Source organism: Diabrotica undecimpunctata, chromosome 4, assembly GCF_040954645.1.
Source record: "Diabrotica undecimpunctata isolate CICGRU chromosome 4, icDiaUnde3, whole genome shotgun sequence".
In the NCBI taxonomy this organism is placed as follows: Eukaryota; Metazoa; Arthropoda; class Insecta; order Coleoptera; family Chrysomelidae; genus Diabrotica; species Diabrotica undecimpunctata.
Window position 1 is genome coordinate 139,361,608 of NC_092806.1, and position 25,785 is coordinate 139,387,392.

The 25,785-nt window shown below is 31.8% G+C and overlaps 2 protein-coding genes across 5 annotated transcripts in view; one reads left to right on the top strand and one right to left on the bottom strand.

The window, feature by feature from the left end:
- Window positions 1-287: 287 nt before the first annotated feature.
- Cep164 (centrosomal protein 164) overlaps window positions 288-25,785 on the top strand; it is a 67,135-nt gene continuing 41,637 nt past the window's right edge. For 3 of the 4 annotated variants that reach the window (XR_011950792.1, XM_072530392.1, XM_072530393.1), the window contains exons 1-10: window positions 288-428; window positions 632-743; window positions 9,138-9,373; window positions 10,351-10,644; window positions 14,412-14,816; window positions 16,788-17,371; window positions 20,918-21,213; window positions 21,495-21,710; window positions 21,841-22,002; window positions 22,421-22,622. Coding sequence is in view for 3 of the 4 variants with exons in the window: in XM_072530392.1 (XP_072386493.1) it covers window positions 374-428; window positions 632-743; window positions 9,138-9,373; window positions 10,351-10,644; window positions 14,412-14,816; window positions 16,788-17,371; window positions 20,918-21,213; window positions 21,495-21,710; window positions 21,841-22,002; window positions 22,421-22,622 (2,562 nt within the window). In the remaining variant the exon portion in view is untranslated. Of the gene's footprint in view, window positions 429-631; window positions 744-9,137; window positions 9,374-10,350; window positions 10,645-14,411; window positions 14,817-16,787; window positions 17,372-20,917; window positions 21,214-21,494; window positions 21,711-21,840; window positions 22,003-22,420; window positions 22,623-23,837; window positions 24,859-25,785 lie in introns of those variants that run through there. The other variant, XM_072530394.1, reaches the window with a different exon arrangement.
- Window positions 4,549-8,798, bottom strand: Pus1 (Pseudouridine synthase 1). The gene is made up of 3 exons (XM_072530395.1): window positions 8,225-8,798; window positions 5,646-6,225; window positions 4,549-4,845 (listed from the first exon to the last, which is right to left on the bottom strand). Exons 1-3 carry the CDS (start codon window positions 8,676-8,678, stop codon window positions 4,551-4,553), a joined length of 1,329 nt encoding a protein of 442 aa, XP_072386496.1. The 5' UTR covers window positions 8,679-8,798; the 3' UTR covers window positions 4,549-4,550.

Here is a 25,785-nt window from a genome sequence, read left to right on the forward strand (position 1 = left end):
CATTTAAATATTAAAGTCATCCTTCCATATTCTAAATTGTTTGGCAACCAATACAATCATTCAAAAGAATTTATTTAAGGATTATTATGGTTATGGTTATATAAAAAATAAAATGGTTTTGGACATCTAGACTTCAAAAGATATACTCATAACCGAAACTAATAAGATCGTTTACATTTTTATGGTATTTTCACAGTTTCTCCTACAGATGACTCTGTGTAAACTACCCGGATTTGTTTATTTTTTACCCCTAAATTTTTCAATAAAATTCCATCCGCTCTAAATGTCAAATGGTAAATCAGCTGTACAATATTAAACATGTAGAGATTAGCACTAATGATTTTACGGGTATATACAAAATAAAACACTGAAAATGTCTATAATCTGTGAAGAGATTTTTGATGAAATTAGTCATCCCTCCGAGGAAGGTTTGTTGATATTTCAAAAACTGGGGCAATGCTCATGTTTATATGTATAATATTTATACATTAAAAAAATAATACAATGACGTTTATGTTATAATTTATTTTTTAATCACATCAAATACTTTTTGTGTTGTTTTATTAAAGGGAAAATTTATATTTTTGCATAAAACAATAATACAGGTTTTTTACGTTTTTCTTGTTTTTAGAAATTAAAGACTATGCAGTGAAAATTGGAATAGACCCAGATTCTGAACCTCAGTTGCTTCCCATAGCTGCTGAAGGATTAATGAAAGCCTTACCTGCTGGTTGGAAGCCTGTGTAAGTATGAATAGTTAATTTTTTAATTATTTTTTGTACCTATTTAGTTTATATTTTTGGGAATTATTCAGATTATGTGGGATTCTTATATTAAACATATATGGTCCTAAATACTTTTATTGCATGAATACAAACAAATACTTCCCATCTTTTATACAAAATATATATTTATGTAGTACAAAACTATATCTTATACTTACTTACTCTAAAAATGGTCTTCTCTATGATGTTTAAAAGCTAGATGTAGTAAAAGTGATTTTTAAGGTACATTTTGGATTATTTTTTCCTCATTCCTCATTATTAGTGTTAGGAGATATACCATATATACCAATTATTTATGTGTTAGTCTCTGAAGTTGTTTTCTTGTGGCACATTTAACTTATACATAAGATATTATTTTATACTGAATTAAACCTTATATGGATTACCCCTCTGATTATAAAGATTTAAAGGTAACTTATCTATTGAGCTGGCATTAAGATTGCATATTCTGGCATTGAACAGTACCCATTTATTAAATAGTTATTGGACAGAATAAAAATTTGGTTAAAATAGATTAAAGATTAATTCAAATCATTCAGATTAAATACTACAATTATACACAGTATACAATACAAAAAAAATATGTTTCTATCATCTACATTTAAGAAATCTTTTGGTGAATTTTATTAAACAAGCTAAAAATTGCTGGTGTCCAGAAAACATTGATAGAAAGCTTAGCTAGTTATCTGCCTAAAAGATTCCAAACTGTACTTAATTGTACTAAAATTAAATAATTTTCTGTCTAAACAAATTTCCAATCCCTCTGGAGTTCCACAGGGTTCCCACATGGGACCTTTGCTATTTGTACTATTTATCAATGATATTTCAGAGTGCTTTAAGTTGACTAAATTTTTATGTTTCTCAGATGAATTAAAGTGGTACCTCTCAATATCATCCTCGAGGACTGTCTTAAATTTCAGGCAGATCTGGCCAGACTAGACGAATGGTGTAAGATCAGTGATTGGATCTTAACATTTCTAAGTGTCACTGCATAATATTTACAAAGAAACGAAACAAAATTGATTTGTTTGAAACAAAGTTGATTGACGAAGGGAGAATAAAGGGTTCACAGTTGTCCCAAGTCACATCTATTCAAGATCTTGGTTTCTAGAGCTCTAGGTATTAAGAGAAGTACATACATACTATACTGTAGTGTAGCCCCTATAAGAATATTGTTTTGACCACACATATAAAGCAAATATTCCAAAAATAAATGATTATTTTTTAAAATCATTAATTATTTGACTGCCCTTCATTGATTTCTAAAATGTTGGTGAAAGCTCCAGTTAGAAACACAAGATCACTATATCATCTTTCATCAGCCCCTTAGGTGGACCAATGTTGATTTTAATTCATGCATGTCCAAAGTACTACTTATTGCAAATCTTCATGCAGATAATCTTGAATTTTTTAGCATAACTTTAAGCAAGGTTATAAGTGTGTTGAAACTACATGTAGCCTGAGTTCTTTAATATTTTGAGGCATTTTAAGATAAATTTTAGATTTTATTTGTATCTATGAAATTTGCTTAGGTTTTCAACCATGTGTAACCAGTGACAGCATTTTTGTACTAAACAATAAATATATAAATAGCTTTTTGTTTTTACTCAAAGCTATTCAAAGGCTACCTAAGAGCAACAATGAAATTCGTGCTATGGTTATAGCAGCATGGAATAACATGTCCCAAGAAAGTTTATTGTATTTGTAAACTAATTTGTGAAATGTCTCAGAAAATGAAAGTCACAGTCTAAGCTATATGGAACCCTACATACCCAACTCCCATTATAAGCAAATTAGTTTATTTTTCAATTTATATTTTCTTTAATTGTTCCATAATTATTGTCAAAATAAAAAAAATAACAGAAAAAAATTAACAGACTGAAAGGAAATCATTCTATAGCATCAATCATTTTATCCCATATGCATCAAGTCTGCATATGGGATAGTTTTGAGTGACATCTAAAAGCTGTATTTCCACACTGGGCATCTTAAACCTACATAATAGAAGCATAATTTTGTTTTTTGTCTTATAGTATGTATAATCTGAGCTTATTTGAAAATCTAAATAGTGTGAATGAATCTGAGGTGATTTTCCTTCTACTGATCGATGAAAAAAAAGAATAAAAAATGGTATGTAATAAAAAAAAGTTAAAAGTAAGATGAAATTTTTCTTCAAATATTTTAAATCGACAGGTTTTTGTGCACTTAGTGTATAAATTTTGTAGTCTGAATAACACGCATGAGTTCAATAATTTAAAAATTGTTCAAATACAAACTGAACGCAGCTAATTTTGACGTGACAACGTCTTAAATTAGGTTGTGGCTCGGAGTCACTCATGAAAAAGTGTAACGCCCGCTCACGTCTGTTACGATGAGTCACCGAACGAGAGAGAGGCCCGCCGGACCGGCGAATGCCTTGCGTCTCTCTCCCACTCAAACATGATCGGTCCGCTGGTGCGATGCTATTTCTCCTATCATCGTCCTATCCTCAACAAAATCACTCAAATAGAAATTAGTTAAGTTTAAGTTTACATGTACAATGTTTTAGTAAACACAATATATTTCTATAGTTAAAATTTGTGCAATTCTTATTTTCATTCAATTCCTTGTTCCTATTGTGCAATTTAATAATATTCATATCAATAAATATTCTACCGAGAAAAAGACGTTGTCACGTAAAATCTTCGCCCGTAAAACCTACTTTACAGGCAACCGATTTTTTTTAGTAAGTCCTCTAAAATTGTAACCATATTGCACAACGTAGGAAAAGTCTCCCATCAAGTTCAAAACTTAGTCAAACCTTAGATAGCTTTTTTCTCTTCTCAGATTTAAATTCAAACTCAATTTAAAGTTTTAAAGTCCTAAAAGATTTAAACACAGCCTACGCTGTTGTAATATATTTATATTTATTACTAGTGTTATTGATATATCACCATCCTAAAGTTTTGTTATTTCTTATACGTTATTTGTACTGAACTTTTTTTTGAAAGCCTTTTGAATTTTTGAAAGCCGAAAACCGGTCATATGCAGCCAATTAGCTTATAAAAACCCCAAGAATTGAAGCATTCAACAATCAAAAAATTACTAGGCGCTATTTTCAAACGGGATATATGGATGAAGTCAATAGAAAAGGTGTACCATTCTCGTGCCACTAGATGGTACACTTTTGCTTAAACATTTAATCTAAACAAGCAATTTTTTCAATTGTACTGATTGTTTTCGACCATCTTTTGTATTTTCATTTATTGTTTTCTTTTTCCTTAGTTTACTTACATTTTTCACTTAACTCTCCTCAGATTTTTAAATTTGTAAATAGTGGTAGTAAATGATATGGGTTTTTAATGTTACATTTTCATATAGTTCTGCCTATCTTAAGGTCGTGTTTTACTAAATTGTGAATTTTGGTAGTTTAACATTGATTAAGTTAGTGTTGTTATTATTCTTCTAAGCTGTTCATAAATGTTTCTATTTTGATATATTATTATATTTTACTGCTTGCAACTCATTTCCTGATAATATATAAGAAATATGGTGATTACCAAATGTATGTGCTGATTATGCAATGCACAGTGCCTCATAAACATATTAAGAGAAACATGTCTAGCATAAAATGGTTTTTAATACTTAGAAAAGGTTGAATACTTTTGATATGAATAATAAACAAACACTCAAGTTTTTTTTTTAACTAAATCCTAAAAGTCTTTTTATATATCAAAAAGATTACATGATTTTTGTTATCAAGGATTATAAGCAAACAACCGTATTCTAATTTGTATTTTCTACTTTATTTTCATTACTCTTACATTCCTTTACACTTTGTTCACTTTCGTCATTATCATCGTCTCCTGCAAATTCTTCATCACTGTCATATTCTTCTTCTTTATCATAAGAATGTTTGCTCAATTTATTGTTTACCCAATATACCATGCACTCATCCTCGACTTCTTTATCAATAATTGTTGGGAAAATGTATTCTTCTTTAAACTGCTGCACTTTATCTTCAACCTCATCCCAAGTTAATTTTTCGTGTACACCATCAGCACCATATCTGTTGTTGTACCTAAAAAATACATTTGATTTGGTAAGTCTTCCGTTAGATAACTCTAATTTGTTCATAACATCAATAAAGAAAAATTCCCAATAGTCGGCTGTATACCATAACATAAAAAGACAGTATTCAAACTTCTTTTTGAAGTATATTATTTAAAAAATAAACTTACATAAATTAAAAAATATGTGGACAATTAAAGATTTAGTTAAAATGACTGATGAAATAAAATTATCAACTTTTATATTACCTCAATAAGTTTTTAAAATGTTTAAAAGCTTTTTAAAGTTTTTAAATTTAAATTAAACTATAAAGCAAAACATATTTTTTGTAAACAAACACATGTGACAGCTAAACTCTGTCAGCTACACTTTTCAATGGAAAAGAGTGGTGTGGAGAGTGGAGAGCACTTTTACACTTTTTTAGAACTAGTGCTACACCAGAAAACAAAGAAACAAATCTAATGATTCACTAGCTGATGTGGCTTCTATTTTTACTAGTTATGATAAACATGTGTTTATCTTTTAAATTTCTATTATCTAGCTATAAATCAGTGAATCAAAAATGTTACATGTAATTCTTATACTATCAATAAAAAATCTGTCCATCAAATGTTCCTAAGACATACTTCTCAACACCTTAACTTTACCTGTCAAATTAATAGCACAAAATAACACACTAGTCTCAACAATTACCCTATTTCTAAACAGAAAATATTTGGTGAAAATATGGAGATGACTATAATAAAGAGATCACAGATCATAGCAAAAGTCATAAAATTATATGAAATCCCTCTTACCACAATATCTTACCTGTCATAGTGTACATATTCAAGCACAAGTCCCAATCCAGGTGCTCTAGGAATAATAACCTTATCAGATTTGAATGAATCCTTTATAATATCTTCTGAAGCTAAACCTCTGATAATTGCTAACAGACAACCAACCATTTTTCTAATTTGATGCAACATAAAACTTTGTCCATGGACTTTTAAAATTGCAAATTCAACCCCTTTTCGAACAAAAGGTTTCTCACATACAAAGGATTTCATATACCTGTTAGCACTGGGATCATTGTGTTTCTTTTTTGAGGTGTAATTATGGAAGTTCTTTGTGCCTAGAAAGTTTTCTAATACAGTATTTATCTTTGTGAATGTTTCATCATCAAGGCGGAAATCTTTTTGGGAAACTTCTTTATCGTGAGGAGCAAAGACTACTGTTGGTATCAAATAGATGTAGCTACGACCATCACATTGAGATTTACTGTTAAAGCCTTTGGTGACTCTTTTGTAATTGAAAACTCTGATGACATCTGGAAGTTCAGCATTGATTTGGTTTAAATCTATATTTTCTTTTAACTTTAGAGACACTACTTGTCTAGCTGCGGAAACTCCTAAAATTGCACAAGATTATTTGGTAATCATAGAAAAACCAAAATAGGAGTGAAAATGGCTTTGTCAATGTTAGTTAATGATACCACACACTAAAGATATGAATGATATAATCATAGATGTGCCACATATGGTGCACGTTAAAATTAAAGCATTTATGTAGATAAAATGATAATAAGGGCCCTCAGAGGAACCTTCTGAACAATACAATTGAACAAGCCAAGTGTTAGAAGAAAGATATCAAAAAGACATCGTGTCATAAATGAACAAAAGAAGGCAAACCACAGTGCTTGTGGGAGAATTTAAATAAACTTTTTATGTACCTCCGATTTTTTTATAAATTCTTATTTTAGATGTTAAACAAAGTTTTCTATGCAAAAAACAAAATTATATAGGTGGCGCTTTAAAGAAAAACAATAAAAATAGAAATTAAATAAAAATAAGTGGTGTTATGGAGTTTTATAGTATTTAATGATAATAATTCCGAAAAAATAGTAAAATAACGTTTGTTACATGTTATTGTTACATGTAACAATAATTATTTTATGACAGTTTGAAATGAAATTAATCTTGAATGAATACATATAATACATATTTTTAAAATAATCTACATGATATTTTGATTTTGTAATTATTCAATGTTGTTTTGAAGTCACGATGAACAGCTCCCATTGCCTGGTCTGAGAAATACCCAAGACCTTGTCCATTGTACTCACAAAATTTGACTATGTGCTCAAAAATAATATGGATTTGTGGAGTTACATAGATTTCTAGAGCCAAATAACTTGTTTTAAAGTTCTCAATGTATTCTTTGAATTTTGGATCTAGTTTAATTGAAAAGCAGGCTTCACCAACGTTTTTAAGTTGTCTAAATACATCGACATAACTGCAGATCTCTAAACACTTGAATGAATCCAAAATATGTATGGAATTTAATAGTTTTTTGCAGTCATTTCATGCAAACATAGGATGTCTTCCTTGATTACATTTTCGTCATACATCACGAAACATTTTTTGTCAATTCTAAAGCAATGTTTTGATATGTAGCTGCCATTTTATCTAATATTGTATTAACCACTCCTATTAAAAGATGAAGTTCTGGTGCTGGTTTGGAATACAAAATTTTTCGTTTTGCAATCAGAAGTAATGGCATATTGCAGGTTTTTAAGTTTTTCGCTGTTTTTTTCACACATGTTTTAGGTTTTAACCATTTTTCATAATTATTTTTACATTCTACAAACAATATGTTTGACTTTGACCCACAATAGAGGCAGAGATGAGTACAATAGCTAGACATCAAGTCACAAAACATATTGATGATTTTTAAATCTGACGAAATATATCCAAGATATTCATTAATTTTAATTTCAACCCTGTAAGAGAAATATTTAGTAATAGAGAAATATTTCAAACACCTAATAGAAATATAGTATTTAGTACAGTTCTCTTGAACATGAAGCATCAACTTTGAGCAGACAATGGAAGCTTTCATTATGACTTCAAGGCGACATGGAATAATTATATTGAGAAGTACATGTGTATATAATTCTTTACATTTATGAACAGCATATTATTTTTTGATTAATTGTATAGATTATATAATTAGGTATGTAATGTGTATATGTATGCACTCAAAATTAATTTCATTTCAAATGGTCACAAAAAAATTATTGTTACGTTGTAACAATGATGTAATAACATTATTGTAACTTTTTTTTTTGGGAAAATATTATCATTAAATATATTAACTACATAAAACCATTCATTTCTTTTTAATTTCTATTTTTATTGTTTTTTTAAAGGGCGCCACCTATATTATTTTGTTTTTTGCATACAACAACTTCGTTTGACATCTAAAATAAGAATTTAGAAAAAAATCAAAATCAAAAAGCATGGTGAAACAACAATCAGAAAATCAAGAAGCATGAGTCTATTACTATTCAAAGCCATTCTCTTCCTACTACTAAATAGGCATAAATATTACCAATATATTGTTATTACCTTTGTCTGTCCTTGCAGCTCTTTGAAACTGCATATTTTGCACTTGATGGTAGCAATCTTCAGTTATTAGATTTGTTTTAAAAAGAGCATTCAACAAATCTTCTTCAATAGTCTTAGTATTTGGATTCCGTTGCATACCAAAGTAATTACTGCCGGAATAACCTAATAAAAGACAAAATTTCCTACGTTTTATTTTATCTTTTTCTATTTCTTGGTCTTCATCGAGTTTCACCTTTTTCGGATCTTCGGGCGTTTCTCTTAAACCCTCGCCCTTATCCCTCCGCCTTTCTTCCCATTGTCTTTTTTTGATACGACCATCATATTTATTCTTCTTAAAAGGTTTGGAATCACCCATTGAAGGAAAAATACTTGTTATCGGCAATTGTGGGCCTTTCGATAGAAAATCGGCTTGTGAAAAGAATCTCTTAATATTTCTAGTGTTTCTAAAAAGCATTACCTTATTATTTTAACGTAGATATAATTTTTAAAACGATAGCAAATGAAATTCTAATAGAGTTGAGAAAAATATACCATGTTTATTTAAAAACCTTTTGTAGGTTATGTGTCAGCCGCCACTATTCTTCGTTTTTCTAGCAGTATTATTATTAATGAACTATTTAGCAAATAGCTAATAAATTTCGTTTCCATCGAAAAAAATTCTCAATTTTTAAAAATTTCATTAATAACGGATATATTATCTCGGACTATAACGGACATATAATAACGGATAATATTTATCTCTAAAAATACGTACATGGAATCTGGTAATGGTGTATTTTTACAGTAATTAATGTTTTGTAACAATTAAAGGTAAAAACCTTGATATATTTAATAACTTGATTAAAACTGAAGAAGTTAATATAATGTTGGTAGGTTCAACTAATTTTGTTAAAAATTATTTATATCTTTTTAGTTATGACGACAAATCAAAATCGTATTACTACTATAATAACCTATCCAAGAAGACACAGTGGGAGCATCCATTAGACGATATATATCGAGGTTTAGTAAAGAAAGCCCGCACAGAAAGTCAGTCTCTCAGTATTCACGATAACAGAGAAGATGCAACTTACGTTACAGATGATATTTTAAGTTTAGACGAACCAGTTTCTAATGTACCATCAAAGAAATTGGATCCTGTACCTACAGGTGGGAATATTCTTTTACATGTTCTTTATTGTCTGTAATAACAACTAATTTAAATTATGTCTACTTATTTACTTGTTTCTAATATTTTCTAAGTCATAAAGTAACCTTATCATGATCCGATGAAAGATAGCGAAGAAGAGTTAGAGTATTGCGTTTAATATTGTTTTTATGAGTTCTGTCGGTGTATTTAAACGATCTTCTCATGCGACTTGACTTAATACATCTAGGCATTAGATCAAAAGGCAGAAAAGACACAATTGCACACGCTACACTCTTCATATTCTACAATTTTTTATGCTTTTTCGCAAAAACTTTAATATTGAAATTTACGTGTTCGAAATGTCATGGAAATTGTAATTTCATTGGAAAGGTCTGTTGCTAACTTAACCTCTTCTCTTTCTTAGTGCAGTCACCGAACAACGTGCAGTCGAGTCTGGTTAATCTCCATTTAATCTCCGACACTTGGACTAACTTAACCTAACAGTACCGACAACTTGGAGGAAATTGTAAAACCTGTTTGTCCGAGCACTGCTGTGGCTTTAGTAAATAATGCGCATTATTTGTCTTTATATTTATTCATTCCTAGAAAGCGGTTGAAAAAAAGTAAGAGTGAGTATCTTCTACGGTTAGATTTAAGATTTTTAGGTTGAGTTGTGTGTTTGAGTGACCTTCATTTTTCATATTTCTGTGCTTTATACCATCTATTAAGCCTAATTCGGTACAGAACCTATACCAAAAAAATTACGTTGTAGTGTGCTTCTATATGCGCCTATACTCGTTGCTGGGACTATCAATTTAAAAATTCCTGCATCTAGTTATTTGAATACTAGTACAAAATAAATATATGAAATGGTTTAAGACATATTGAGGCTCATAGTCGATTGTCTACGAGAAATCCTGCAGGTGGTTATGTATTTTCCGTGTTTATTAACATTTTTTCCTTATTTCTATATTCTTTATTTTTTTGACCATTTTAGGAACAAAAAAGAAGCTTACTCCTCTTAAACTCAGCCCAAATGCCAGCCCAAAAAAGGATTTTAAATTATTCAAACAGAAATCTGAAGATTTCAACGTTGGTCCCAAAAAGCTGTCTCTAGGTTTTAGTAGTTTTGACGATGAGAAAGAATCTGCTTCCATATTTGACCGGCATCCTAGAAGTATGGAACTAAAAGTTATGGGGGGCGGGTCAATGTTTCTTAAGTCAAATACCTTAAGAAAGAATAGCGATGTTGGCATCAACTCCCTTAGCACAAAGACTGAAATATCTCAGGGTAAGTTAATAAATTGTAGCATATACATAAGAATTTACTGTTTTCTAGATTAAAGTACATTCATATTAAAATGAGATGAATCAACGGTTCAACTTACAGAAAGATAAGTTGGTGTCGGTTCGCCGTAGCGAGTAGACCTGGTTTAGCTAAACTTCAATTAATAAAACCGGTTTTATCATCTCGTTCTTAATGGGTTACATGGTTCTTGTATTTTAAAAAAATTGATTTTTACGTTTTTTCCTATTTTTCTTATATTCCGTATGAAAGTATAGTTCTCCAAGAGTATTCACATCAAATTTGAATTAAACTCAAGCAATATTACCGGAGTTATAGAAATTTGAATACCGCGCAGTCAGTAAATGCGCTCTGCGCGCATATTGACCACGCGGTATGTTTAAAAAATCTAAATACATTTTGCTATAAACTTGAGAATCGAAAAAATGCTACAAAATATTAATTATGTCGGTATCTTTAAAATAGACCAGCATTCATGTGTCTGATTGACCTAAAGAAAGCGTTTGACAGAGTAAGACTCAAAGATGTAATCCATCTTCTGTATAATAGAGAAGCTCCCCTAAATATTATAAAAACTATCGAAAACATCTACCAACAGAACAAAATGGAAGTCAGAGTAGATGGACAACTTACAGAACCTATGTAAATAGGCATCGGAATAAGACAAGTAGACTCATTGACCCCATGCGTTAACAAAGGAAGGGAAACAACGCAGACGACGCAATATAGATAGCCCAAGATGAAGGTGGCCTGCAAATACTGGTTCACAGATTTAACATAAGAGCAAAAGAATTTAATATGACAATCTTATCTCAGAAAACTAAAACAATAGTAGTCAGTAAAGAACCAACCAGATGTAAAATAGAAATGATGGCATCAGTATTGAACAAGTAATGGAAACAAAATACGTGGGAATTACACTGTCCAGCTATGGAGACCTGGACAATGAAGTGAGAGATCAAGTACAAAAAGCAAATAGACTGGCAGGATGAGTTAATAACACTATAATGGCGAAACAGACACATTAACATTCAGATGAAGTCAAGAATTTATAAAGCCAGTGTAAGACCAATAATGAAATATGCCTAAGAAATCAGACCCAACACAGCCACAACGCAAAGGCTACTGAAAACGGCAGAGATGAGAGTACTGAGAAGAATTCTAGGAAATACGCTGAAAGATCGAAAGAGAAGTAAAGACGTTAGAAGAAAATATAACGTACAGTGACTAATTGAATGTACACAGAATAAAAAAATGAATGGAATAACTACATACTCAGAATGGAGGAGACCCGTGTCATCAAAATAGCAAGAGATAAGTCACCAATCGGCAAAAAAAGTATCGGACAACCGCGCAAAAGATGGAGTGACAACCTTCCATAGAGGTATTAATTCGCCAATGAACTAGCAGAATTGCTTATAAAGAGGAAGAAGAAGAAGTATTTTTAAAACAAAGGCCAAATATGATGCGATGCGCAAAATGACGCCTCAAGTTTTTAGATTCCACCGACGGACACGAAAGCACTGGAAGCTCAGCATTCATTCAGGAGCGTATCTGCGAAGTATTCATTCGTGCGAAGTGGTAGTGTTCTCTGCTATTTAGACAGGCTTCCACCTGCCACTGTTTCATTACCAGGATTTATTTAACTAATGCTGCTAACAACTGTGCTATGAAACTTTGTTACGAGACATCATTTTTCAATCCCCCTTATCCACTGCTGGACATAGATCTCCCTCATCATGTTCCATCTGTTTCGATTTGGTGGCTCTTGCATCCAGTGGGCGGTCTCCATTCCAGTATCCGCTATTTACATCTGTTATGTGTTATTAGAGTCACGTGACCTGCCCAGCTCCATTTTAGTGTTGCTATAATGGTTGTTAGTAAAATGCCAATACAACCAGAAGTGGTAACAGCTTATGGAAAACAACTGGAGAGGATCAACAGTATCACTTATCTTGGTTATAATCTAAATGAGAACTGGCACATCAGCAAATAAATTAGAGAGTAAATCCGTAAACTAATTTTTCGAAACCAAATTCAGATTTATGCTCTAATCTGTGCCTTCTAAGAATTGCAAGGCAAAACAGACGTTGATAAAGATGTTATTAGAGACATGGGGAATCTAAAATTACATTCCACACTACATATCTCCTCAACTAAGCAAAAATCCTTAGCGAATTGGTTTCTAGTACTCATAAAGAGTATACCGGAATAAAAGGAAAAGGACAGTTAAGATTTGATTTCATGTATAGTGCGTCTGTATATCCGCTTATACGTATTTCACCCTAATAGGGATCATCAGAGACGGATATTCACAGACGCTCTGAACGTGAAAACAAATCTTTCCTGTCTTGGGAAGCAACTCTAACATGGCTTCGTATGGACGCAAATAGCGACATTTGATAATAAATCCGTAAACAAATTTTTCGAAACCAAATTCAGATTTATGCTTTAATCTGTGCCTTCTAAGAATTGCAAGCCCAATTACGAAGCCATGTTAGAGTTGCTTCCCAAGATGCACTATACGTGAAATCAAATCTTAACTGTCGTTTTCCTTTTATTCCGGTATACTCTTTATGAGTACTAGAAACCAATTCGCTAAGGATTTTTGCTTAGTTGAGGAGATATGTAGTGTGGAATGTAATTTTAGATTCCCCATGTCTCTAATAACATCTTTATCAACGTCTGTTTTGCCTTGCAATTCTTAGAAGGCACAGATTAAAGCATAAATCTGAATTTGGTTTCGAAAAATTAGTTTACGGATTTATTATCAAATGTCGCTATTTGCGTCCATACGAAGCCATGTTAGGGTTGCTTCCCAAGACAGGAAAGATTTGTTTTCACGTTCAGATCGTCTGTGAATATCCTTCTCTGATGATCCCTATTAGGGTGAAATACGTATAAGCTGATATACAGACGCACTATACGTGAAATCAAATCTTAACTGTCTTTTTCCATAAATTAGAGAGTATATAGTGAAGGCCACGGCTGCATTTTTTAAGATGTAGAAAATCTTATGTGGAAACAATATTACTTTGAGACTAAAAATTAGATTAGTAAGATTATTTTGCAGCGGATGGGAAAAGTTATGTAAGTTAAAAATCGCAAACTGGAGTATTTTGGCATGTTATGCATCACCATGCATAACATGGCCAACATACCCCACCATGCATATATAATATCCTTCCTTTCATACTGAGGAAATGGTTTAACAGATCCTCTGCGTTTCTTTTCCAAGCTGCTGTCAACAAAATTAGTATAACCAATTTGATACAAAACACACAATAATCGAGCAGGGCACAGGAAAAAGAAGATTCTCTGTATAGCATCAACTACTCCTGATCTTCGTAGTAGTTGGCTGTTTGGGAATTTATCATGTAGAGAAACGCTAAACATATCACGCTCCATCGTCCTTTGAGCTACACATTTTCAATCCCCCTTCTAAATAGAACAGGTAGAACTGATTTAGAAATTCGTTGCTAATTTTTCTTTCTTTTTAGCTTTCAGCTTAATTTCTTTCAGTGTGTAAATAATATTATTGTTCATTGAACACCGGAACTGGCGTTTGCTGTATAATAGTAGACTAACAATCATAGAGCATTTGAATTTTTTTACTCCGATAGATCCGAACCTTCCTTATGTTGAAACTCCTAAAAAATCTGATTTAACAGACGTCTTGTACAGTGAATAAGGAGTTTTAACTGTTAATTTATTTATACAACTAAAGAAACTGAGTTTGCATTTTTTTGTAGATTTACAACAACCTAGAAGCATTTTGCGAGAAAAGAATTCCATGGAACATTCAAAAAGCTTGGAATTCGATAAACTTATTGTAGACAAGTCCGAAAAGGACGACGACGACAAAAAAAGTGTTAGATTTAATTTGGATAACAACACCGATATCGGGATTACGTTTTCAGACAAAAGTTCCAGCGAAGAAGAGCTTGCTACTAGTGATAAAAATAAACCAGAAGATATTATTAACATTAAAATAACTCCCAGTAAGAACAGGTTTTCGGTCCATCCTGTGTTGGAACCTCTAAAGCCAACTTCTTTGAAGTTAATCAAGCCGAATCCCAAAGATTTCATAAAACCCAAGTTAACTTTGAACAAGGGCTCGGATAGTGACGAGGAAACTCATAGTTTGGAAAAAACAGGTAAGATATGCTTTTTAAAGAAGTCAATACTTCATATTATAACTCTATTATAATAATATTATAAATTATATATGTAGAAATATAGCTGAAAGATTATAACGGTGTCAGAAGCGTGCTCTGCCCTTTAGGTTCGTACTAGATAGATACTCCATATTATAATTATCAATGGCATTGAAATTCTTCTTGAATCTTTGTGCGTTTACTATTGCATCCTACCCTTGTCGGTCCTGTGTTATATTTCCTACTATCTTATCCTTATTTTTTTCAGATCCTCTCTGACTGCATCTTTCCACCTTTTCTAGGCCGTCCTATATCTCTTCTTCATCTGATTTTTCTCAAAACACATTTTTTATAAGTCGGCAGATAATCCACGCTTTTTGAAATAGATAATCAATCTGTCTACACACGTTGCTTTCTGCCGTAGATCTGACGACTATTATAATACTGCTCATCTACGTTATTCCCCACCTACAACTTTAGAATCTGTGAGCTGTAGTACTCCATATTGCAATGTTAAAATCAAACGCACTGTTTTCTTGTATAAAAACTTTTATTTGGAAGATCAAGTAAATAGTACAAACAGAGCCGCAAGGTGCCTGAATGAAACAGTATGGACAAACAAAAATAAAAATATCGGGAATGAAATGAAAGGCAGAATTTACAAATAGTCATCAGACCAATACGCGGCAGAAACACGACCTGGCACAGAGAAGACGAAAAGGATGTTACAAGTAGCAGAGATGAAAACATTTAGAAAAATTGATGGTAAAACACTATGGGACAGAGCTAGAAGTACAGATATACGACGTGTAGATGCAAGGTGGAGAACATCAAGCACTGGGTAAGAAATAGAATAGTAGAATGGTACGATCATATAAGCCGAATGACAACAGAGTAGTGAAGACGGCAAGAGACGGCTTCACAATAGTGTTACGATAAATGTGAGTCATACCCTAAGCTGTAAATCGGGTCCCCGCTTATACCTGCTATTGAAACTTTCCAGATGAGGATCGAATAATATCGTTGGCGTCCCGACCGAAGATTAAAGAAGCAGGCAGAAATTTCTATATAAACAAATCAGGTATAAAACGGACGATTTGAGATTTAAAAGGACAGTCGAAAACAAGTGTCGATTAATAAATTGTTCGCGCGGCTATTTAAATTGTAACCGGTGTGAATGTTTTAAATAAATTATATAAGTATAAATAAATTAATATTTAAGTCATTCTGTCTCTGGCTTCTGTACGCAATGTAGCTATTCTTCAATAATTTTAAAGTGTTTGTTTAAGTGTGTTGTACAATTATATGTTTATGACATTTTATTCTTGTCGGATAGGCCGCAATTGACGAAATGCCCCTGAAGATGATCTAGGGATCGAAAGTACTTGGGCAAGATTAAATTAAACTGTGCTCGATATATGCCTTTTATTTGATCAAAGTTAATATTTAAGTGTTTCTATGTGGATTAAATAAATAAATGTATGTAAATGAACTCATAAAGTGTTGTAAAGTATAGAACATTTTTATAATAAATAAAGTCAATAAATTAAATTTATAAAAACAGTTCAATAGGAAGACCATCAGTAGGAAGACCACGTAAAACGATGGAACGGTAACTTACTGGAGGCCCATTGAAAAACAGACAGTCTCTTGTCTACATAAAAAGAAGAAGATGAAGAATATAGGTTTTAAATTTCATCAAAATCGGAATAAAACTAAAACAGTTATTTCAGGTCAAAATGAGTTCCAAATAAATTTGGCCCACCATGTATAGCTCACGCTACAATCTGTATATAACCTTTAAAAACTTATCTATCTAAAGTGATTAGAAAGATGTGACAAATCACATTTTAAAAAAATACGGTATACGCCAATGAATATAATGTAGATCTATTAATATAAGCTTTTCTCATCTAATTGTTGGGGAAGGGAAGAAAATACTCATTTAGTATTGATTTATTTTATTTTTAGGTATAGATCATCCCGATGTTCTCTTCGAATCTGAAAACTCGGAGTCGTCTAGCGAAAAGATAGCGGAAAAATCGAAGAAACTAGAAGTAAAGGCTGGGAAGAAAGTAGAACAACTAAAACAAGATATTTGGGAAGAAAAAAACAAAGAGATACTTAAATTTAAATCGGACTTAGAAACGTCGCATAAACAAGAAGTGAAAAGAATTTTGGAAGACGAAAAGATAAAGCAAGATCAAGTAATCCAAGAGGAAGTAAAGAAGTTAAAAGAGGAATGGAATTTAGAACATAAATCAGCTATAGATGAAGAAAAGACTAAAATGAATGAAAAACTTGATAATCTGAAGACTGAATTAGAATGTAAGATAAAAATTGAGGAAGAAAAATTAAAGGACAATTTTGAAAGTAAGAAAGACGAACTGGAAAAATACTATGAGGAAAAACTAGTAGATATAGAAAAGGAATTAGCTGAAAAGGTTGAGAAAAATAGGGACGAGTTGGTTTTTACACACAATGCAGATGTTGATCAATTGAAGCAGAACCATTCTATCATTATAGAAGAATTAAAAAGACAATTTGATGCTGAGGTAAGTTATGGTCGTAATTTTTGTGCAATTTGAAATTTCTGCATTTAAAGTGATGGACTCTTAGTGCGTCTAGGGGTTGATCTCTTATAGTTTTCGTTCTCCATTCAATTTATTAAAACGGGAAGTGAAATGACAATGACTAGCTCTGGGACATTGTCACTTTACTGACATCTGTCAAAGTTAAATCTATTATATATTGTGTGTGGCTATGGTATACTCGGTTCGCTATTCCCAGTCCGAACTGTCTAGTGAATTTAGTAATTATTTTTTTGTGAAGTTAGTTACTTTTTGACAGACTAAAAGTGGCTGGAAATTACTATACAACCAAGCACACGTACTCATAGCCAATATTAATAGTAAACTAACTAAATAGTAAATAAAATAGAACTTTGCGAATTACCGACAATCAATATTTATTTATCTGCACCATATAATAAATAGGTATGTTAAACTATAACAACTAAAATATATTTGTTAAATATATACTACCCAAAATTTGATGGGTTTAGTATACACTTCCACTATTTAGAATAATTCTTCTTTTTTTAAAGAAAGAAGTCTGCAATTGTAGTATACTTGAGCTATTAATACTGAGAAGTAGGAATTGTTGTGTTGTAGGTTTCCGACAATGAGTCTGTCAAAATATGACCGAGCTAAGCGAATGGAGTATATGTGAAAACTCAACAATTGTACAATCATACAATATATTCAGTAAACTCATGAATAACATTGAAGGTTTGTGGACTGCTTTTAAAAAATGGTTCTTTTTCTTATGGTCCCCTATTCAATTAATTAATATTGGCGATTACTTCGGCAAAATTTTCTCTATCCTCTGCTATTATTAATAGTTCTTCATAATTTAAACCCTTCCAATGTCGTATATTTTGGATCCAAGAGAGTTTTCTTCTCCAGACTCCGGTTTTTCCTTCAATTTTGACTGTTATTGCGAAGACTGTTATTGTTACAGGAAGGGGAATGTTCCTGATTCCTTCATAAGTATAATGTTTTGTGGGCTTTGATGCTGTGGGAAACGACCTAGAACTTGTCTATTACGGTAAATCGCTTGTACATAAAAAACTAATACACTTCATTCCCTTTATTTTTTACTCAAACTCAAAACAAAATAAAAAAAGTACAAAAATAAATCTACATCTTAATCTTCTAATTGCCATCTTCTCCGTGTCTCTCTGCAGACTGCTTTGAAAATTTGTATGCTCACTTCTGTTACTATTCTGAAAAGCGTCAAGTAGAGTTTTCCTCAAAATTTTTCAAAAAAATTTCCGTAAATGAAAATTTTCGTAATTTTTTGTCACTCTCATTGATGTCATCATCTTCGATACTTTTACTTTCAATAATATCACATTCATTATCTGCTTCATTTTCAATCACTACTTCTCGAACTGATTCTGGCATCTGAGGTCCACTAAACCATTTGAATTTATATGTTTCACCAACCATGTTTCATTAAACCATGTTCTTCATCAATCAATTCTGTTGGCACTTTTTTATGAGCTTTTGTCCAAATATTTGAAATATAATGGGCTCGCAGTAGATGTTGGTGTAATTCATCTTGACATGGTGGTAAGCTTGAAGCATCGAAATTTTTTAGTTTTTTTTTTAAAGGCTCGTTCACATTATGCAACTTATACTGCCGGTTAAATAGTGAAAATCTGACATCGTTTACTTTTCTTTTTGGAATTGTTCTCGTCAGTCATGTTCCCTATAAGTGACATATGAAAGTTTCTAAGGTTTCGAAAACTTCATTACAATCGAAGTCAGTTTCACCAAGTTGGATAAAAGCATCTTGATTCTTATTACATTTAGCGCATGCGTCTAGAATTACTGATCTAAATGGAACGCGCATCATTATTATTTTAATATTTTAAAATAATGATGCAAAATTAATGTCCAAACAGAATTTGTAAAATTATAATTAACTAATGAAAAAAAAATTCAATCAATTTAAAAGTTAAAAAAAATATTGAAAATATCTACAAAGTAAATTTCAAAACTTAAAAAATTGATAATTCAACTATTAAATTGATTTTTATTAATAATTATTTGTAAAATGTTAAAGAAATTCTACAAATTGAATTTTACCTATTGATAAATAGAAATAATATATTTTGTATTTGATTATTAATGTAATAATAAATCAAATTTTTCTTATATCTGAACAACCATTATTTATGCAATATAAATTTAAAAACCTTTTTATTGTAATAAAAAATAAATAAAATTACTATTTGTTATACCAAAAATATTTAATAGTTAACATTATAAAATTACTTTAATTTAATAAAATATCAAATATCAAACATTTATTCAATTAAAAATTAATTCGTAAAATATTTATATTTAAGAAAAAAATGTGATTTGTAAAGTAAATATGACTTTAGTTTGAAAAAAAACATTATCATAATATCATTTTAAAACTACAAAATATTCTATAAAAGATTCAGACGATGACGTAGAGTTTTATCAAATGTTTTAGAAAAGTTTTTCTAAATTTTTTTTTCTTATTGGAAAAATCGTTTGAAAATTTTTGGAAAAAAATCATGGTATAACTTACAGAAAATCGAAAGGATTCTACAAATTAGATTTTACCTCAAAAAATTACGAAAATTTTCATTTACGGAAATTTTTTTGGAAAATTTTGAGGAAAACTCTACTTGACGCTTCTCAGAATAGTAACAGAAGTGAGCATACAAATTTTCAAATCAATCGGTATAAAAATATCATAATAAAATCAGTTTGAAAATTGTTACCGAGACCTAAAATGCGCAGGCAAGTGATACATTTGACCCCGTTTTATGGCTCTCTGTACCAACCCAGCTGTCCGCCCTTTTGGATTTAGCGTTTTTAGGGGCTAAATAATGAGCCATGAAAATGGCGGACATATTACTTATCGTTAATTTTTCCCCAAAAAATTGCAATTTCACCCCTGTCCGCCACCCCTTATGTATCCACTCTCGGGTCCGCCCTTTGGGATTTCGTCTAGTTATACCAAGATCTTACTCTGGGCAAATTTTCAGCCATATTATCGATCGTTAATTTTTCCGAAAAAAATGACAACTTCATCCCTGTATAGCCACCCCCTGTACCACAAGGGGCGTCCGCCTGTAAGGCAAAGTCTTAACCCAGTTACAATGAATATATTCCAATAGAGAAATGTCATATTACTGATCAGTTCAAAATCTCGGCTCTATCTCTTGGACTATATTGAAGCGATAAGTGGTTTGACAGCATAATAACTGCTTGTGTAGTCTAGTTTTTTCAGTGATTCTAGGCAACCTATTTGGGTGGAGTTTTGACTTGTTCTTGAATGAATTCAGAATCCAGCAGCCCGCTGAAGTATTGGATTTTTATAATATAATTATTTGACAACCTTTTGTTGGCCAACCACCTAAAGCGGAGTTGAGCCGAAATACATTGATTTCGTATGTTCCGTTTTAAATTCGTTCAATCTGTATATATATATATATATATATATATATATATATATATATATATATATATATATATACGTATATTGGATTTTTTTAGGAGCAAGTTTTGAGAAAGGCCCATCAAGCAAAAATGGCCGAGTTGAGAAGTAAATTCCAAGCGGAGTCGGAACAAGATCGAGGCAAGCATACGACAGATGAGAGAACATTTGAAAAACTCAGATGTGAAAAACGACTATTAGAAGATAAGTACAGATGTTTGAAAGAGAAGTATTTGAAGCTAAAAACAGAAATAAAACTAACGATGGAAAAGAGAAGTAAAAGAAAGGAACAGAGCACGACTACTAATACTACAGGTTCTGAGACTGAGCAGAGCAATTCCAATAACAGAGAGAGGTATGGTCTTTTAATACATAATTATTGATATAAAAAAAATTGTGAAGTAAATTTTACTTTGTATCAAAAGTTGTAAATAAAATTGTGTTATAGAATTCTTTAAACAAAATGTGTAACCAAGTTCTTATGATTTTGTTTTAAAAATGTTTGAATAATTCAAACCTCTCGTAGAGTGTGCATGTGTTTCTACTTTCTTGCCTCACTCATAGCACGGTCGTAGCTATTTGTTTGCGCATGTCAGAGACAAAGTGAAATTTGCCAAATTGTACTCTTTGTTTTAGAAAAGTATTGGATAAACCACCAACTCCTAAGCATTCAAAAAACGCCAGTGTTGAAGAGCGGCCCAAGTCGGAAACAAGAAATGTTAAACAAGTAGTGATACAAGATTTGGACACATCAGTCAGCGATAATTGTTACCAAAGTGACGACAAAACCAATCAAAATGATAGTTCAGATAGTACTAATCCAGGAAGAAGTAGAAAGAAGATATTTTCCAGGTTAGTGGTATTATTGACTGGTTGATAAAGATTGGCTGCTGTTTACTATGGAGATTCGAAGAATATTTTGTATAGCAGAACCTGTGCTTTGAAGCAGCTGATAATATACAGATTTTTTTTATATTTTTAGGTTAAAAAGCTCTTCTACATCTCGCATCAATAATAATTCCAAGCAAAGAAAACCTCAGAGATCGTGTTCTCCAGTGGAAAATCTTCGAAGGCAACTTCAGAAGTTAGAAGATTTAGAAGATCAGTTTCCGGAAAACGCTCAAGCTGATACTTACCATCTTAGGTGAGTTATAAATAAAATCCATCCTAGTTGATTTATTTTTATGACAAGTAAAGTTTTTTCTATATCAAGTACTATATCTATTGAATGAGTGACACGAAACCATAAGTTCTCATTTCTTACCGTACCACTCATCCATTGGCCGACTCGATCCACTTTTGTGTGTATACGTTTTTTATGTTTTTTTGCCTACACGTGATTTAAACTATAAGTCCACCAAACAATTGACATCGGCGTGAGTATGCTAGCCCACTGACTGATCGGACCGACAAAAATCTTGTAATAGAATTTAAATTGTGGTGATTTTTGTGTAGTAAATGTATAAAACTTTTAATACATATATAATTACAATAATTGAAACTATTGTATAAATACGTGTGAGATGTATTTTTGTTCTATGATGTGCATATTTTGGTTTCAGATACCCTTTTTCTGACGGTCAAAAGTTTGAAGGAAGTTCCGAGTTGGAATTCTTCAGACACCGAATTCATCTCGAAAGAGATTCGATCAAGAGAGCGAAAGAGAGTTTGAGGAGCCAAAAGAGTTTATTTCAACAGAGGCAAAAGGAATTGAAATTAAAACACGGGACCATGGCTAGACATACTTTACAACAGCTTTGTCAGGTAAGTTTTTTTATAGTTTTTAGATCTAAATAATAAAATAAATATCCGTTTTCTCTTCAACTTTAATAGGTATTAAATATCTAAATATTCTTAATTTTTTTCTTTTTGCTAAATATTCATATAAAAACATTCATATAAACAAATAAAACATATAAAGTAGCGGTGGGTGGGTCACACTGTGTATTGCTGCAAAATATATCACATTATTAAATACAGTACGTTAAGGTTTATATTAGATATACACACTATAAATGGCAACACTACGTGCCGTCGATATTCCACGAACCTCCGTTGCCCCGTCACCAATAATTTGTTATTATACAGTGGTTGTTTAAAGCAATTCGTTGTTTAAACAGCGAAGATATTTAATGTATTTTTGTAAAAAACATGTCTGTTTATACGCTCTCAGAAAAGGTTCAAATAATAAAATGGTTTTATGGTGGTAATTCTGGACAACAATGTGTAGATTTATTTTCTGCGTTTTTTGAGTGGAGACCAATTCCTTGCGTACAGTCAGTTCATAATATTGTTAAAAATTTTGAAAGTTGTTATTGCCTCAAAAATTGCAGAAAATGTCACGCTTACAAAGTGTCACCAGAAGACCACATAATAGGTCCATTTTTTATTGAGGGCAACTTGAATAGTAGAGTATACCTCGATTTGTTACATAACCATAGGAACAGGCGATATTAACTGGCCTGCACGAGATCTCCAGATCTTACACCCATGGACTTCTTTTTTTTTAGGGGGGGGGGAACATTTAAAAAGCATCGTCTACGATCATCATGAGGCTAGAGCCAAAAAATTTGGATGAATTCAGAAACCGAATAAGAGAAGTCGCCAATTCTGTTACAGCAAAAACTCTTATATCTGTCCGCAGAAGTTTTTATGACAGATTCGGATACTGTTCAGCCGTAGATGGTCAAATATTTGAATCATTTTTGTAGGGTATAAAGAATTATTTCTTATTTTATTAGCAATTATTTTGCATTGTCAATTTTATTTTTAATTTTTTAATTCAACCACAAAAAATTGTTCACACTATTAAAAACCGATACAAATGCACCTTATAATGGTCAGTGTATTTTTATCGAGTTTATGTTATAAGAAATGAACCGGGTATACGTAAGCAAACCAAAAATTGACTGACGGAGATGCATATATATCCCTTGCCTTGTTATGTGTTACTAAATGGTTTTCTTGTTTTCTGTTTAGGAGGCTAAGGTGTCGTAGCGGATTGGAGAATTACAATTACCTCGTACGAGGCAATGTTGCCGATTTTAGCGCTTTGTGTAGTTCGCAATATCTAATCCAAATCTTAATGTACCGTATAAATGTTGCAGGAAAACTTTTTTTGCAAAAATTGTTATCAACCAATTAACATCAGCTATCTGAACTTTCCCAATTTTAACGAACACGAAGCCAATAGAGACAACAACAGCAGCTGGACGAATTTTAGTTTTTATTTAAAAATGGACTTATAGGTTAGCACTATTTAGTATCCAAATGTTAATTAAAAGCTAGGGATGAGCTAGGGACGTACATAATAATTACGTCTGCTTTCTAGATTACGAAAAAGCTTTCGATAAAGTAAACCACAGTGAACTTATCATTATTTTCATAAAAATAGATATACAACATAATGGTCTAAGGATAATAGAAAATTTATATACACAACAAAACCGTATCATCAAACTTGACAATAATTATTTCGAAACATTTAATATCCAGAGACACTCTACTCAGAGAAGGCCGACTCACAAACAGCATTCGCAACAATCTGAACCAGTGTGGATTTGTAAAGAAAATCAGCACAACAGACACAATTCATGCAGCTAGGCTGCTCTTAAAAAGGCATCGAGAGAAGAACAAAACAGTGCACCTAGCTTATCTGGTTCTGGAAAAGGCCTTCGACCCTGTGCCGGATGACCTTATTTGGCATATCCTCAGATCACATGACGTTCCTAAAGCGTACGTTCTCTTTATACCAATTCTACAAGTTATTATGAGGGGTAAATTAAAATGAAACAGGAGGGCCAGGTAGACGACGAATTTCTTGGCTGAAAAATCTGACAGTGAACGGGTAAAACATTCTCAAAACTATTTAGAACCACTGTAAATAAATTTATGTGGACCAGAAAGAAAAATAATGACAAAAACTATAATTTCTACAACTTTGTTTCCCATATGTTTCTAGAACCCATACAATTGTATAATGCTAAAATTAAAAACCTCTCCTGATACAAACGTTTCTATTTTGTTGTTAATAATCTCTTGAATGTGGTATTATGTTTTTTGAATAATCGATAGTAGTTCGTAAAATGTCTCCTTAGTATATACAAACATAGTAAAAATGGTTTTTGACATTTATTCGTCATCTCGTACTAGTTTTATAGATTCTTCTACATTTCTTTTTTTTTGTGTAGAATTTTTCCACCTAAAATCGCCGATTTTTCTATCTTTGTTATCTAATAAAATAGCAGCATGAATTAAATTTTATCTAAACGAAAATTTCCTTTAGTTTAGAAGTGATTGATTATGGAACGTTTATTGATAATCGGCCTTCGATCACCGAAATCATGATAATTGCTCATAACCAAATGCAAACGCGGTCCAATGTTTAGGTAATGATTAATGATATTTGTTTTCTTCCTTATATTTATTTATTTGTTTATTTATTATTATACATATATTACAATTCAACATTTAAATCATTTAATCTACGCTGATGTCGGTCTCCATCACATTTCCTCAAACGGCATTCGTCAATCATGTGCTGGATGGTTTGTCTATCAGTGTCACAGTCTCATTCGGCATAAACTCCCATCTTCTATTTGCGAGGGGAGTTTGCGCATTTTCCATGTCCCGTTCTTATTCTGTTGAGGCTTGTTCATGATTTTAGCGGAAAGTCAAAATCTGATGGACTTTCTGTGTTACCTACATGTAATATTTCTCATTATTGTGTTGGACCTGTAGCTCTGCATGTTCTTCGATTTGGTAGGCATTTGGAAATTGTTGGACCTCAGGTTTATTGCATCTATAGTTGGTGATTTCCTGGAGCACAAAATGTCTCTGTGTTTTGGTAATTATGGGTTATGAAGTACTGTTTGGACCCTCTTAGTATAGCATGTTGGTGACGGAGATCCCGTGGGTGTATGTAGCT

Excerpts from the sequence above, each read along its gene's own strand:
- Pus1 (XM_072530395.1), bottom strand. The coding sequence starts at position 8,678 with ATGCTTTTTAGAAACACTAGAAATATTAAGAGATTCTTTTCACAAGCC. Across the intron at positions 6,226-8,224 it reads AGCTGCAAGGACAGACAAAG|GAGTTTCCGCAGCTAGACAA; the intron begins GTAATAACAATA and ends GTGCAATTTTAG. Across the intron at positions 4,846-5,645 it reads GAATATGTACACTATGACAG|GTACAACAACAGATATGGTG; the intron begins GTAAGATATTGT and ends TGTATTTTTTAG.